Below are 18040 nucleotides of genomic sequence, written 5' to 3'. Positions count from 1 at the left end.
TTTAGAAAAAAAAAATCTAGCTTGCCTAGGCAAAATAATTTGCTTTTAATCTTAAAAATCTTTGGTGTTATTTGCCTTATTTCTGATGGCTTAGAAATTATATCCTCTCTTTACTATTGTCTGAAAATGATTTTCAAGGCATCAAAAGTACTTCTTTAGAAAAAGTGAAATTGTAATGGGGAAGAAAATGTTTTCTCAATACAGTGAAAGGACACTGAGGTGTTTAAAAAAATATGTCATTATAAGCTCCTTCTTAGAAAAATACATTTCATGTGCTCTAACTACAGAATTATTATGCTACTGCTAACCTTGTTTTTATTGTCTAAAGAACTAGCTATCTCAGAGAAGAAGACTCATGCTTTGCACTTTATTTTCCTAGAGATAATGCAGCAATGACTGCAGTGGTGAGTAATGACTTAGATTCACAGAAGTTTTATAACACAAAGTTTTAAGTCTAGGTCTATGAAATAGGGGGAAAAAACTACATTTAGCTGATATCTTCATAAAAGTGTGAAATCATCTAGTTTCCCTTGGCTTTAGAGAAAACACACTGAAAATGCCACACAGATGTATAACAAAACATAAAACTGCAAATATTAACTGTCTAGTTCCTTGAAATACGATTTCAACTTGGTGACTAGGACAAGAAAATGTCACATTCCTTTCTCTTGCTGAGGAAATTGCATGTTTCCTTGCAAAAATAAAGACTATGCAGTCTTCAAAAGAGTATATGTGACAGTTTTGAAGTTGTTTTGTTTCAGGTTAAAGGTTTCTATAAATTTTCATGACTGTCTCAAAGTTGAGAGAAGACAAGGAACAAAGAAAAGGCAAAACATTAACCGTAGGCATACACGTTTTGGGTTTCACCGATGTTAAAAACATCCGAGTTATGTTATTTTTGAATTTATCTTAAAATGGACAAGCCTTCAAATATTGCTTGTGCTTCCCTTCACAATCCAGTGTCCTACACAGAGAGTTGATCTTCTGTCTTCCCCGGGATTGGTGAAGCAAAGAGACAAATGTTTTACTAAGTGGGAGAGGAGCCATGGCAAGGGTGGTTAGCTATAGAGGAATGCACAATATTTGTTTTATGGGCAAAAGGTGCCGTGATCTTTGGTTGAGAATATTAATTTCCCTTGGAAATTGAGTACTTCTGGAGATAGAGTCTCTTTTGAAACACTGATGAATCAAATTTCCAGAATCACACTAAAATGAAATGAAGAAAAGTTTAATAGTATCCAACATAATTGTAAAGGCCACATATCTACTGACTCATTTAATCCTCACATTGACCTTCATAGGCAGGAATGGCTACTGTCTCCCTCTAATAGAGGAGGAAACTGAGGCCAGTGATTTTAAAGATTCTGCCCAAATTTGCACAGCCTCGAAGTAGCAGACTCAACGTTTAAGAGACTTTGTAGTTTTAAAATTGTAATGGTTTAAATTTATGATTAGAGAAGAAAGGATAGATGAGATGGGAAAGATTGTGAGGAGATCTGTTCTCTCTGTAAGGGTTAGCCTCCTTATGATTTCAAGAATGGTTTCAGGGCACATGGATTTAAAATATTCTGGGAACTTAGGCAGATGAGTCATGGAATTGTTAAGGGCCAGGCCTAGATCTCTGAGGGAGACAGGAAAGTCCCTAGCTCAGCCTCCTGGCGCCTGGTAGACTCGTCCGGCCATGGGTTTTGTTAGCACCCACAATGGCTTTCCTGGTCTCTGTAGAGGTTCCAGATTGGATAGTTGGTCAGGGCTTTTGGGGAGCACAGAATATCAGACTTATCTGTGAGATAATGCTTGATGTATTATCCAGTTGATTAGTATGTTGCAGGAGTAAATATACACATACACAAAGATATGTGTATGTGGAATTTTTTTTCTTTTTTTTACTTTATTTCCCTTGTCCTTATTAACACCATAACAAAAGCCTAGTACTAATATGGCAAGTATATCTAAGTCATGAAAACCAAACTACCAAACTAATGCATGCATATCTATGTTCATAGCTACACAATTCACAATGGCCAAACTATGGAACCAGTCAAGATGCCCATCAATAGATGAATGGATTACAAAACTATGGGACATGTACATAATGGAATTTTACTCAGCCATAAAGAAAAACTAAATCTTAATTTTGTTTAACAGTGAAGAGAGCTTGTTTCTGGATTCAGGAGGTTTTAATATGTTCCTCTGTAAGAATCACTTTCATTGACCAAAGAAATAACACATATTTAGTTTAATAGGACCAGAATAAACTGGAGTGTACTATTCATCATAATGAATGTTAAACAGAGCACTTCCCTACCCCATTTATACTTATGATAAAGGTATAACTGCATCACATATATAACTTGGTAATATGTAACACACCGAAAATAATTCGAAAGTATTTAGCTTCTGACTAATGCATTTTAAAATTAAATTTATTTGATGATTTGCTCCATAATCCTCCTTTATTTCAAAAACACATCTAGTATTTTCATGAGCATACAAACTTATTTCTAATATCATTCGTTAGAATAATTTTGTGACTAGCTGGGCATGGTGGCGCATGCTTGTAATCCCCGCGCTTGGGAAGTGGAGACGGGAGGATCGTGCAGGTTCGAACCCAGCCTTGCTGGCTTAAGAGACCCTGTTTCCAAATAAAAATATAAAATAGGGCTGGGAGTGTAGCCCGGATGTAGAAGGGTTTCCAGGAACCCCAGTACCACCAAAAAAAAAAGAAAGAAAGAAAGAATAATTTTGTGACTAACTTTAATACTTTCCAAATTAGAAAAGGTATCCTTTGTTCAACAGAACTCACCTTTTGTCCATTCATTCCTGGAATTCCAGGTGCTCCAACAGAACCCTAAAGAAGGTACATGATTAAATTAATTTGAAATCATAACCATGCAGTATTTCAATTCTAAATTTATATTAGCCAAAACTTTACCTTGCTAAAACACAATTTCTGTATTAATTAGGGCTTTTTATTTGTTATTTTTATTTTTTGGAACTAGAGATTGAACCCAGAGGCATTCTACCTCTGAGCTACACTCATAACCCTTTTTATATTTTATCTTGACACAGCATCTTGCTAAGTTGCTGAGGCTGGCTTTGAACCTACAACCTCCTATCTCAGCTTCTCACGTACTGGGATTGCAAGATGCACCACCATGCCCAGCTATTTGTAACTCTTGAATTTCACAAGTTTAAATAACATAAAGATATTAAAATAACAACCGCTTTTTCCACAACTAAATAAAGGACCCATCCTGTAAATTCAGCTTTGTTCAATTTGGAACATTTTACCCTTAGACTTTCAGGGAATATGTTTAAGCCCCAAGAATCCCAATATCTCTTTCAGAGTACTCCCAAAAAGATGTCACAAATGTTATACCCCGACCAAGAACAACACAACTTTTGTACAAAAAATTTTAAGTTGTATGTGCATGTACACATGGGCACACATATATACCAGAGTGTACAGAGTGTACAAATGGCTGGGCATAGATGGGATAAACTGAGAGTATGAAAGCTAATTATTACCTCAGAAAATCTATGACATTTAAGTGGATACAGAAACATTAGTAAATAGTGATGTCATTTTCCTCCCTTACACCCTTACTTCAGGCTCTGGAGAAACCATTTTTAAATACAATGTGCTTATTCTTTGTCTAAAACTAGAAAACATATTTTTCCTAATAGATGTATATTAAATTTCTTTAATAATAATCAGAAAAGGATTTTTAAAGTAGAAATGATGTATTTATGGATGTCACTATCAGTATGAACTACATTATGATGTGAGACTATAATGCACAAATAAAAGTATTTTTTAAAAAGTAGAAATAATAAATCTGAAACTGTTCTAAGAATAGTCTACTAAAAAAATAACACAGCAATTATATGTGAAACAAATTGAGATGGCAAGTTTCTTAGTGTGTTTAGTGATTATATGGAATGGATCATTAAAAGACTTCCTGAAGCCTGAAGAAGTAATTTTATCCTGGTCAAATGTGGATTAGGGTAGCTTTACAATTTCACACCATGCTTAATAGAGACATTATTTCAAGGGACAAAGTGTTCCTACACACAAGTTGTCTCACAGCTCACTGGCTTTTACTTGGTTTGTAGGATTATGTTTCAACAGATGCCACATGCCCAGTGCTTGGGGGATAAAAAGTCTCTATCTTTGATGGATTCCAAAGATAAAGAATAATCACTTTTCCACCTGTTGTAATACAAAATTGTTTTCTTTAGTTTTCTGCACGTTAAATATCCGCTTCCTCCCCCTGCAGAGTGGGAGGTTAGTGGGGAATGGGGACTTAGTAATATTTTGTTTGCAAAGGGCCATCTTTCTGCTACTGACATATATACCCCTGTGGTATTGGGAATAATTTTAGGAATACTTGACTTTCCCCAGAGAATATAATGGTTAACTTGAAGGACTGTGGATCACACTGAAATGGCAATCAGGAAGTGACTTTTCAGGTTACCTTGGCAAAGGAAGATACTTAGTGGACCACTGAAATACAATGAACCCCAAAACAAACACACCCATTGTTCTGATCAGTTCTGTGGCCATTTGACATTTCAATACTTGAGCAAGGCCATGCATGCATTCAATTTGTGATGTCATATGATCCTTCACATTTTAACTCTTGTCACAGTGCTTTACTAGTATTTGAATCAAAAACTCTATAACCTACAAGTTCAATACAGAGCTAAAGAGTCAGCACTGCATTTAATGACATTTCTATAATGGAGTCCATTAGAAATCTAATGCTACATTTTAAGACTGTATTTTTAGAAAGTAGAATGTATGAACCAGAATAAGGGCTTCAGCACGGCTTTCAGTAGCTAATTCCACCGACCTCTCCTGCTCATCATTAAGTGACGGGAAGATAACTACTTTCACAGCCTTGTGGTATACCCTACCTTTTGTCCTGGAGGCCCCAGAGGACCCTAAAAAACAAAACAAAACAAAACAAAACAAAAAAACAATTCAATTAGCGTAACACTTCAGCCACTTAAACTTAGATGACAATTAAAACTGTCCTGTTCTATACAGTTTTCTTTGTTGTACTGAAATATGCTGATGCTCAAGGAAAAGTACTGCTGTTAGCAGAACTTTAAATGCAATGGGACTCCCCAGCAAATGTATATTATATGACTTCTATCCCTGCTAAACTTAAGCAAGTAGATTTGCAAAGGGAGCACTTGAATCACCTTACAAAGAAACATGGTTTGTTTCATTCTTCCTTTTAGGAAATATGGTCAATTGATCAGCACAAACAGTTGTTTACAGATCAGGGGAGGCCAAGGTCAGCTGCACCTAGTGTGTGCCTGGACGGGGAACAGAAGGTGCCGCCTGATCTGGTTGTATGATGACGGTGTGGGGGGGGAGCTGGGAGGGAGGTTAGGGAATACAATATTTAGTGAGATGAATGAGAATATTTACACAGAAAATGTAAATGTGACAGTTTTGAGATTTAGCAGCTTTTCAGCCACAAAGTCAGTGTTGGGAATCTCAGGCTTTACGAATAATGCAAAGAGCAGCATTTCTAACTCTTTGTGTCTACTTTAAATTAGAAGTATTAAGTACTTTCTTCCAGTTCTTTCAAAGACATATTTAATTTTTGTATGTTTTAGTGAAGTCATTTTCATAGGAAATCTTTTTTGTCCATCATACTTGAATACTGTCTATTTTTAATGTGTGACATTTCAGTTAATCAGCATCTTACATTCATACTAGGTTACACTAAATAAAACATTAGGGTGGTCATTAGAGGAGGAATTGGTCATGCATCTTTCTTCTTTTATTAAAAATACATAATGTTCAGGAACATTTGGAGAATCTGTTCCCTGTAGTTGTTTTGTAATCCTCAAAAAAAGACGAAGGGTTTCTTCCTATAATCAGCTTTCAGTTATTGAAAGCTTACCATGCAAGACCACTTTTATATATTCCTATTTTAATCACTTGACCAACCATCTCAATTTTTTAATGAGCTTATTATCTGCATGTCTGTGATTAGATATTCTCCTTACTCATCTATTTAAAACTCTCCCTTTTAGATTTTGCAGAGGAAACAGACTATCAGGTGTGAATTCCCTCGACATCCCATCTCTCATCAACCCAAACCCACATGGATCCTTCTCCTATATCAGAGGAAGAAGAGTGGTCCTGCTCTACAAGGCCAATTCATCTGGTAGACTCTGGAATCCATCCTTGCCTCTGTCCCCGGGGATGTTCTTCAGTCAATTACCCTTACATTCATATCAGAGCCTCCCCTTCTCCACTGTTTCCTTCCCCTTAGCACATAAACATGTTTAATCACTTCCTCACTTGGGTAAATTGTTTGGGAAGTAAATGTTAATGCTAAGTAAAGGCGGAGTTTAGAAGTTGTGGTGATAGGAGATCTGAGAATAAAGAAAAGTCTTGGGCTTTATCACTGTCTAGGATTCCATTTTCTCAAGTGTCTCTAGAGTATTTCACTTTTTAAAATGTTGATGTTAGAAAGGAAATCGTGTAACGAGAAGTACATTAATGCAATGTTTAGACTGAGAATGTGTATGCTCAATTCACAACGGTTTGTTTCCCATAGTAAGTCTAACTTGGCCACTTGAAAAAATATTGTTCACTAAAATGGAATATTTCATTATACTGATATATAACCCTGAAAAGAATTATTTCAAATGAAAATAAGAGCAAATTTCACATCAAATATTTTACCTAAAAAATAACATATCCTCTATTTTCTAATTTCATTCCTAGTGCACTATCACATCTAATCAGAGATCTAGAAACACTACCCATAATGCTGAAATCCATACAGTTATGTTAGATGTATATTTTATGCAATATTTAAGAAAAACAAAGCCAGGCATGGTGGTGCATGCTTGTAATCCCAGTACTTGGAAGGTTGACACAGGAGTATCGCAGGTTTGCAGTCAGCCTCAACTACTTAGTAACGTCCTCCACAACTTAGTGAGACTCTTTCAAAAGAAAGAATAAAAAATAGGGCTGGGGGTGGAGCTCAGAGGTAGAATGCCCCTAGTTCAATCCCCAGTACTAAAGAAAAAAAATTAAGGACAACAGAAAGAAAACTGACAGGAGGAGCTCGAGACAAAGACTGAAATACTACAGATGAGCAAGTAAGGCCACCTAACTGAGAGGGTGGGAGGGAAGAAGAGGGAAATTTCCTAATTTACATGGTATACATTAACAAACATATCAAAGTCAACCACTAAGCCAAACATGAGGAGGAGGGAGGGGGAGGAATTGGGTCAGGGCTACTTGGGTGATGTGTGCATGTATGCATCCACCATCTTGTTACTCCATTAAGATGTTTGACTACAATGCACCAATAAAAAATTTTAAAGAAGTAATATTTCCCTCCAATTTTAGGAAACTCTACATATCATATAGGTAGTAACAACACTGCTACCAAGACTATATCCTGAGCTACAAAAAAATGACTTTGATCTCACAAGCAGAAAAAATGATTGGGAGCCAAGGAGAGTGTCATCTGTTGTCAGAGGGAACAGAGAGGCGCAGATGCATTTGAGTAAGTACATGACATACAGAAATACAGAAACTAACATAACAGTTATTTTACTGAGCAAGATTTTACTTATATGTATGTGTTTTAAGTATCCTTAGGTTAATAATATTATTACATATCTGTGACACTGTGATAATAAAATTTAAGTTCACAAATTAAGGTTTCCTCCTCAAAAATTGATATTGAAATTAGATTATATTGCCATGAGTTGGTTAAAATGTCTACATTTGATTAGATATGTGGTTTCTGGTACAAATATAAGTTTATCAAGTAATGAAAAATACTCTTGACCCATTCATTAAATCAATCTTTCTTGAAGTTATTTATACTTTTGGCCTCCATAATGGCTTTGATGAAGAATGCCACACATTCATTCTTCATTAGTGCAACTAACGCTTCTTATTATTCCTAAAGTTAAAGTTCTAGTGGTTCAAGATTTCTAAAACAATTCCATTATTATTATCTCTATAATTCAGTAAGTTTGGATCAAGTAGTTTTCCAAAAGCAGGGTTTTAATCTATTTGATCCATTTTTACTAATCAATGAAGTTCTTTCCTTAGACCTTTTCTTGGCAGGCACATTTATAATTTATATAATACTTTGAACATAAGCAATTAAGATAGAAATAATCAAACTTATTTAATTTTCAAAATAATTTCTTTGTATATATCTTCAGGTTAGGAATTGTGCAACATAGAGAATCTTGATATACTAAGATTATATATATATATATATAGTGTGTGTGTGTGTGTGTGTGTGTGTGTGTGTGTGTGTGTGTTACTGGGGTTCCTGGAAACCCGTCTACCTCCGGGCTACACTCCCAGACCAATTTTTATATTTTTATTCGGAAACAGGGTCTCTTAAGCCAGTGCGGCTGGCTTCGAACCTGCGCGATCCTCCTGTCTCCACCTCCCAAGCGCGGGGATTACAAGCCTGCGCCACCATGCCCTGCCTAAGCTTTATTTCTTTAACTCCAGAAATGTCAACTATAATTTGAACCTAAGAATATACTCATCTGTATACTGTAAAACATTAAGAACTCTTCTTCTTCTTCTACTTCTTCTTCTTCTTCTTCTTCTTCTTCTTCTTCTTCTTCTTCTTCTTCTTCTTCTTCTTCTTCTTCTTCTTCTTCTTCTTCTTCTTCTTCTTCTTCTTTTTGTCCTGGGAATTGAACTCAGGGGCATTCTACCTCTGAGCTACACCCCAAGTCCTACTTTTTGTTCTTTATTTAGAAACAGGGTCTTGCTAAATTGCAGAAGGCCTCACAAAGTTGCTGAGGCTGGATGCAAACTTGTGATTCTCCTGTCTCAGCCTACTAAGTACTGGGATTATAAGCATGTGTCACCAAGCCTGGCTAGGTAAGAACTTTTCATAGAAGAATTTTGTATAATAGATGTAATGGTTGGGAAATAAAATTACCCCTCAGCCCTTAAGGAAACAAGGTAGCAATGCTGGTAACAGATTGATTGTAATCTCAGCAGTGGATAAAACCATCTGCAGTTCCCAGCCTCACATGAACTGAACTCAAAAGCTCTAAAAACCATGAGCAAATAAATCTTTCTTCCTCTTAGATGTATGGTCAGTTCTTTGGTTGATGGAATGATGACTAAGATAGTAGAGGTAACTCTATTCAAGAGATAAAAACCAAATGACCATAAAAAAAATCCTAAGTGTGGGGTACTGATATCAGTAATCTGCACATAAACCTCATAATACTTCCAGAAAAGACCACAGAGCTATACAAAACAAAGCTAAGACATAAAGTTATAAACAAGGAAGGAATTATACAGTGTGCTTGACTTTTTTTCCTTTTTTCCTAATCTCTGTTGGATTCTGTTTCTAAAGATTATGTATAATACTCAGCATATAGTGAACAAGTAAGACGAAGAAATATGATAGTCCCCATGTTGGCCACTATCTTTCCCAAAAACATGTTAACTCAGGCCCAGGAGTGATTGTTTACTTCCCCTGCTGGGAGCCCATCAGATAGTAAAATTGTCTCTCTGGTCCGTCCTCTTCTCCAGCTGTGGTGCGATACCTTGTTCAAGCCCTCTTCTTTCTCACCCAGCTAATGTGACATCCACTCTGCTGGCAGTTTCCTCCAGTCTTTCTGTACACTGCTGAATGAGCTTTCTAAAACACTAATGGATTCATACCTGATTAAACACTACTTGATGACTTCTCTAGCTTTGGAGAAAAGCTCTGCTAATAGCAAGTTTACTCCATAAGCCAACTTCTCCATCTCAACACTTCTGGCTATTGTAAGGAGAGGTTTCTCTCTGATCCTATCTCATGCACATATTCCACTAGTCAGAGCTCAAAACCTCTGCTTGTGGGGTGAGGTCCACTTCTTTTGTTCTTCAAAGCACCCATGACCAGGATTTTTCATAGAGGTTGCAAAGTTATTGAAATTATTTGGTTACTTATTTCTTTAAACATCACTTCTCTTGCATAGTAGCTGACATGTAGGAATTGCTCAATAAATTGTATTGAGTTCATTCATTTATTCACTTAGTAGGTTTTTCCCTTTTTTTGGTACTGGGGTTCCTGGAAACCCTTCTACCTCCGGGCTACACTCCCAGACACCTATTTTTATACAATTTTGTTTGGAAACAGGGTCTCTTAAGCCAGCGCGGCTGGCTTTGAACTATATGATCCTCCTGTCTCTGCCTCCCAAGTGTGGGGGTTACAAGCGTGCGCCAGCACGCCCAGCTCACTTAGTAGTTTTTGAGTGCCCACTGAGTACTAGGCAATGCTCTATCTAGGTACTGGGGATTCAGTAGTTAACCAAACAGAATTCCTATCCTCCTGGACTGTATTTCTAGTGAATTGAGGAAAAAATAGCAAACTTCTAAAGAAATAAAATAGGAAGTTGTGTTAGGTGGTTAGGTAGTGAGAGAAATAGATGTAGAAATATTGTAATTGGAGAACTGATGAGAGCTTTAGTGACAATGTGACTTCTTTTTTATTTTAATATTTTTTTATTTTTATGTGGATCATATTGAAAATGGCATATATTCAGGCTGTGCTTGGTGCACTCTCCCACTCCCCACTTCCTCTTCCCAACAATGAATGTCCAGGTTAACCATGCTACATTCATACTTTTATACATATTCAAATGTTACGCCTCCACTAATCAACCTCAGCCTTCTTCTTCTCTTACCCTTCCATTTTAGCTTTGCTGAGGTTTCCCCTCCATTATCTGGAGTCCCTCTGGTATTCCTAATAGTCCGTGGTTTGGACATATTAGAAAAAATATATTAGAGGAAAAAGTCCCTTCTCCTTCTGTGCTTGGTTGATCTCACTTAACATAATGTTCTCCAGGTCTTTCCATCTTCTTGGGAATGAAATGATTTTGTTCTTCTTTATAGCTGAGTAGAATTCCATTGTGTGTATTTCCTATAATTTTGCAATCCATTCATTTATTGATGGAGACCTAGGTTGGTTCCATATTTTGGCCACTATGAACTGTGCTGCTATGAACATGGGTATGCATATGTTAGCCTACAGAATAGGAGAAGATCTTTACCAGCCACCACTCTGATAGAGGGCTAATATCCAGAATATACAAAAAGCTCAAAAGACTCTACACTAGCAGAACAAATAACCCAATCAAGAAACGGGCAACTGAATTGAATAGACACTTCATAAAAGAAGAGATACAAATGGCCAATAGATACATGAAAAAATGTTCAACATCATTAGCCATTAGGGAAATCAAATCAAAATTACACTGAGATTCCATCTAACCTCAATCAGAGTGGCAAGCATAAAGAAATCAAATAACAACTGCTGGCGAGGATGTGGGGAAAGAGGAACTCTTTTACACTGTTGGTGAGAGTGCAAACTAATTCAGCTGCTATGAAGATCAGTGTGGAGATTTCTTAGAAAACTGTGAATGGATCCACCATATGATCTGGCTATACCACTCCTGGGTATCTTCCAAAGGTGTTTAAATCAGAGAATTGTAGTAACAACATGACTTCTGAATGGAGTTCTGAGAGAGGACGAGCAGACCCCATGCACACAGAAAGGGGCAGACTCCTCCAGGCCAGGGGACAGCAAATGCAAAGTCTAGGAGTTGTGAACATGGTATGTGTTTTGAAATGCAAAGTCTAGGAGTTGCGAGGTCTAGGAGTTGCGAAGTCTAGGAGTTGCGAACATGGTATGTGTTTTCAAAAAGCACCAAGGAAGCTACAGGTGAGTTAGTAGAAGATGAGAATGAGGACAAGGAAGAGATACTAGAGCCCTAGTAAGGGCTTGTGAGAGCAATGGTGTTTACTTTGAGTATTACAACAATGATAGGAACAAGGAATACATAAGGTCAATCAAGTTTTTTTTTTTCTTGTACCTTAGAGACAATAGTGCCTCAAGATACAAATGGCAAGATCTTCTACCCTTCATTCATTTGAGTCATTCTAATGCTACAGGCTTTTTACAAGCACCTTCAGCTTATTTCTCAGTACAAGAGTGGAGGAAGGAACTCTATTAATATCTTCCATAAAGCAAGACTCTATTCTCTTTGTTCCACAGTATCATAAACACTGCGAGTATTTTATATGTGTATGTCAACTAAGGTCTCTAGTGAAGTCCAGAAAGTCATTATGCAAACAGTAGATGGAATTATCAATCCAAGTAAATATTACAAGAAGCAGTTAATAAAAAGATGATTCTGTAACCATTATGCATTGACTGTACTTTCTAGTTGATGCATATTTTTAGAAGCCTTTTCCCTGATAGATCATGGAATGGAAAAACTTAATGAATTTTTCTAATACTACTGATGTTAGCACAGATTTGATTGAGGTATTAATTACTTAAACAGGATGCAAAGTTTCTAACTGATGTGCTTTAGGGTGGCCCTTGGGAGATGTTTTAAGGCAAGTTCTGGTTGCCTGCTATTAGGAAATGATGTAGGGGGCGGACACAGTTCCTGTTCTGTCCCTGATGGCTAACAGTAAAATTTGAAGCTCTGAAAGCTGCTGGTCATTGCTGGATACAAGAATATACAACCAACTTCTGCAATAAAAAAATACAGGGAACACAAAAAAGAGGTGGTCCATCTGTAGAGGGGAGGATAAAAGTCCCAAACTATTAAGCCATTTAAAATTATTTCCTTTTTGAGTTCAGAATTTTTTCATGATTTAATAAAAGTTAGGTAAAATGAAGAATATGCTTTTTTAAAGTCCAGTTCCATTGGGAAGAATGATAACATGTCTAATATAACTTATGGAGTCATAAAATATTAGCAGTAGACTTTCTCAGGGGCTTGGTGCCCCCAAATTAAACAGAGTCTAATTACAACTTTTTGAAAGATAACTTGGTTGAATGTATCATAAGATCATAAAATACATAACTTGGTTTATAAAGATTAAGAGGAAATTTGAAAAATATACTGGAAGTTCGTCTTATTTAAGAAGGAATCTTTTAAAATTCTGTATTGTACTTGGATGTTTGATGTGGGAAGGTTAAGAAACATAAACTCCAGGCACTATTATATGGATGTCTGGAGTGGGATTTAAGTGATATTTTATAAGATTTAGATTTTATAGCATAAGTATGTAGAAATGCCAAACCAGAAGCTACTGGGAAATGATTAGAATATAAAAGACTGTGACTGTTCTGAGACATTTTTGATGTCAAGGCCAATGATTTAACTGGACTGGCTAGGAAGGTGCTCAGCATAACAGAGGCAAGGCAGTGCTGAGGGAAGCCACGAATCAGATCTCGTATCACGTCCTCAGAGTCTGTCTTCAGCCACACTGCTCCTCATGCTCTCCCAAGCCCTCCATGCCCCTCTCCTGTTGGTCTTCATTTGATATTCTCAGTTGTTCTCCCAGGGTCCATGGTCATGACTCATCTTTTGCGAGCCTCTTCAATGCACCACACAAAACTTGTTCTTATCCTCTGTGTTGCCTTACCACCTTTCAACTGTTTATTCTTTAGTATCTATGTTTTTTTTAAAGTTTTTATTGGTGCATTGTAGTCATACATCTTAATGGGGTACATGATGGTGGAGGCATACATACACACGTCACCCAATTAGCCCTTATCCAATTCCTGCCCCATTCTCTCCGCCTCTCTCCTTCTCATGTTTGGCTTAGTGATTGACTTTGATATATTTGTTAATGTACATCATTAGAGAATTCCCTCTTCCCCACTCCCATCCTCTCAGGTTGCCTTAAGTATCTATGTATTTAAAAAACCCATTTGACTGATTTCTGTACTTGGGAGTCTGAGACAGGAGGATCGCGGGTTCACACACAGCCTCAGCTACTTAGTAAGGCTCTCCGCAACTTAGTGAGATCCTGTTTCAAAATCAGGAATAAAAAATAGAACTGGTGGTGTAGCTCAGAGGTAGAATGTCCCTGTGTTTAATTCCCAGTACTGCAAAAAAAAACCCAAACAATTTGATTACGTAGAAATCATATAATAGGCCATTTGATATGTTCAGCACCTAGGTTAGTGCTCAACATAATTATTGACGAAGTTAAGGCAACATATGAATTATTAAATCTTGTTGAACAGATTTCTACCATTATTTTACCACTTAAACTGTCATACCTCTATCATCGGAAAGAGTTCCTAGTTTTGAGACAGTTATTTCTGTTTAAGTACCTGGGATTTTTGTTTCCATACATCTTTCTATAATTTTCAATATTTGAAAAGAGTTTTCCTAAAGCCTATGGGTATATAAAATGGCATGACATTACACGCATTCATCATTTGGTGATAAAAGAAGTTCTAAATGGAGTAATTATTTTTATTATTTATTTATTCTTTGTGGTGCTAGGGATTGAACCCAGTAAATCAATATGATTCATTTATTGACATTTTTCAAATCACAAGACTATGACCTTTTTAAGAGAGGTCTTTTAAAGCTCAGGAAATTAAAGTGGTAATACATTTTTTTCATCACTTGACAAAACCAGAAGCCAGGACTAAATATTATGTATTAAATACCACTAGCAGGTTCAAGACAGATCTAGGTATCTGAGAATCTATGTTCCTATCAGGTTCCAAAACAGAGCCTCTATATCACCTTTCACCAGATACCCACAGTGAAAATTAGCTCACTCCATCCATTCAGATATTTAATAAATTATTTCTTAGTGCTGAGCCCCAAATGGAAATAACCCAAAAAGAAAGAAAAATTAACTGGCTCCTCTGCCCTGTATGATTATACATATTTCTCTTGTGTACCATAAAGGAAAGAGATTTATAGTTTATAAAAGCCTACTACCCTACAATACTCTCAGTAAAAAATGTTTCTATTGGGTAAAGTGTGTTTTTCCTATTTTAAATCAACAATGCTAAAAAACACTGGCTCCTAGAATTTAAATATTCCATGACCCACAGAAGGTCTTAAATCTAATACTATAATAAATAGTCATAAGCTGTTGAGATCTGTTTTCTATCTAGATAGATCAGTGCTATGTAATACAAAGTCCTGCAATAGTGGAAATTTTCCATAATGCTCAGTCCTGGCTATCAAACTCTTGCAATGTGACTAGTACAAGTTTCAGAAAGTGAATTTTAACTTTAAATTGAAACTTAATCTGTCACACACAGGTAGCAGATACTATATTGGACTGTGTAGGCTTAGACTGTGAGGAAAATAAACCTGAAACCCGCTGAACTGCATCCTAGCTTAGTTCTGCCACTACTTTTTGGCCCTGGACAAATGATACTGTGTTTTTATGTGAAGTGATAAACTAGATAATTTCCAAGCTTTCCTCTCTTTTATTCCCGACTTAAAAATAGCCACATAGTGTGACTAGAGACTGATGCAATTACTTTTCTACTATTCTCATGAAAATCAGTCTTTTAGCTACACCATGCATATTCATAACCACAATACTCTATAATACATGGATGAATAGAAGAGATGCAAAAGAAAAGACAATTTTTAGCAACTCTGTTGGATTTATTCTGCTTAGCCCTAACCCTGAGGTAAAATGATAGCATTTAGGAAAAAAATTTGAAGCTGATTTCTTTGTATTTGTGCCTGACTTATTGATTCATGTTATTTAGTCATTCAGTTTATTTAACATATTAAGTATCAACACCTGTTATATGATGTGATAGATGCTGTAAATCAGGGGAAACGACAATTTCTAACTTAGCTTGGGGGAAGTTCAAAAGTGTAGGTGTGCATGTGAAGATTCCTCAAAGCAGGTGACCAAAGTAGAAATGTGCTTTTTTTAAGGTTCCACTATGGTATGTGGAGCCTGTGCTCTTCTTAGACCTTAGCAAGAAGGCTCTGACCTTCAAAGAGTTCTTTCTTGGTTGTGCTTCTCATGGGATTAGAAATCTGTGAGGCTATATGAAACCCATTCCTATCAGAAATCCAAGAGGGTATATGAGTTTATAATGAAAATATAATAAATTGACAGGAACTTAGACCTGGGAGAGGACATAAATAGTCTCACCATTTTCTTTAGATGAGGAACCTAAGGCCTAGATAATTTGTTCAATATAATATAGATCTTTAACTGGAACCAGTGTAAAGATAATTAATCATAAAACTAACTCACAACCTAGAGGTCATTAAAAAACAAAGAAATAATGAGAGAAGAATATAAGGTTGTCTACTCAGCCTTATATACTCTCTCTTTGTATGTATGTTACATACTCATGCTTCTATATGACTGCTGAAAATGTTCCCCTTAACACTGAGATTTTGTTTCTAGAGGACAGAACTGGCCTCAAAGTAAAGTCAACTGTTTCCCCCTGTTCCCGTACAAATACAACCTTGGATGCCTTCGGAGAGGTCTGTGCACACAGGAATCAACAGAGTTCCCAGGAGCTGGGCAACTGGGATGGCACCAGAAAAAGATGGCGTTACTTGTCTATTTTTTCTTGGTCTATTTGGAAAACAAGACATTAAGAACTGGGGACAAAAGCACAGGGAGGAGGAAGGACTCTGTCTGTGTGGCACTTATTTACATGTACTTCATGAACAATCAGATTAAGTGAGGATAATAAGAGCATCGGGATGGTTGCTAAGACATCCCAGCAGGAGGGTGAACAAGCCAAGACCCCACAGAGTTGCCAAGCTACATTTCATTGTTAAAATCTAGTCTAATACCGATGCTTCGAGATGATTTTCTTTGTTTTTTGTTATTTGTGCTTTGATGGTGTCTGGTTTTGCTTTCTCTGCCAGATTCAAATCAGGCAAAGAAGTCTGCTGTTGTTGCCAATGTCTGCCATCTGCTGATCAAGACAGTGGGCAGATCAAAGTTCAATTAAGTAAAATGATGAATTTTATCCAATCTGTGGGACAATGATGCTTCCTAACCAAATATTTAAAGGAAGTCTTCATATGTTAGTTATTTCAATTTTACTTTAATGAAGCAGGAACAATTATTTATATTATTAACATTTTTAAAATATTATATTTCCTTGGTTTAAATGAATTAAATGTGTTTGCAGGCAAAAATAAAACAAACTAAGAACGTCTATAAATTCTGCAGAGACAAGTCCAAAGTTTACTTTAAAGGATATTTTTTTTCTGAGTTTTAAAATCACAGATATCATCAAGGCCCAATGAGTGGCTATTTAAGTTCTTTTATAATTCAGAAAGAGATAAACAGATATTCCATGGGTTGGGGAAGGGAGAATGCAAGAAATAAATAGTTTCAGCATGGGAAAGTGATTTGAGCTATGAAACCTTGGGTACAGATACTTCAGATTAAATAATAATATCCTGCAAACTAGCACTAGTTACTATATTCTAAAAAATACAATCTTATCCTTTCTGTTTCTCAGAATTGTGTTTATCAAAGAAAGAATAAGAATGCCTGAAGGAAAGAGATCTTTAAAAATACTATTTTAACCACTATTTAAATTTCTAAAGAACAAGAAGATAAAGATCACTTGTGCTAGAACACACACGTGAATTCTTCCAAGTGTAGTCGGCTCTCGGGTTTATTCTTGTGTCTGGTTTTATAAGATAGAGTGAGTCTGTTCTTACTTAGATGGAGTCAAATTTACTTAAGCTCAAGATTCTGTTTTTTTCGAATCTCATCCTGAACTTCTCCGAAAACCCAAAGGTCACGTTTACGGAGGAGATGCACAGAGGGATTAAACCAATGTGAAACTGCTAGAGCTGCAGATTTTCTTTTTTATTATATCATAGGTGCTGTTCATCTTTAGATGATTATTTTTGCAATATAAACTATCTATCCTGGCTTAGAAAACTAATTCCCTACCTGACACACTCATAAACAGTTTTGTAAGAGTGAATTTTCGGTTTTTCCTAGCTTCTTCATTTCATCAGTAGAGACATTTTAAATTTATAAAAATCCTCCAGTGCCTCTTAAGACTTTCATCTAAGCAATCACTCTTCCACAACATAAAGCAACAAGTGTATTGGGTTTTACATGATGCGGAAAAGATGAGTGCAGTGGTATTTATAATGTACTTTTTGTTTTAACTGGTGGGTGAGAAGGGGAATGTTATGAAGAAACAATGATGTGATACGTAAG

General features: G+C 36.3%; 1 protein-coding gene across 1 annotated transcript in view; it reads right to left on the bottom strand.

Moving 5' to 3' along the window:
- The window catches only part of COL25A1 (collagen type XXV alpha 1 chain), a gene marked incomplete at both ends in the record, with an annotated part of 482772 nt that overhangs the window by 102860 nt on the left and 361872 nt on the right, over positions 1-18040 (bottom strand). Inside the window, 2 exons of the mRNA XM_080697535.1 lie at positions 2807-2851; positions 4924-4950. Coding sequence (XP_080553661.1) covers positions 2807-2851; positions 4924-4950 — 72 coding nt within the window. The remainder of the gene's footprint in view (positions 1-2806; positions 2852-4923; positions 4951-18040) is intronic.

Source organism: Muscardinus avellanarius, assembly GCF_963383645.1.
Source record: "Muscardinus avellanarius genome assembly, chromosome: 6".
Lineage (NCBI taxonomy): Eukaryota > Metazoa > Chordata > Mammalia > Rodentia > Gliridae > Muscardinus > Muscardinus avellanarius.
This window is presented reverse-complemented; position numbering and strand designations above follow the sequence as displayed.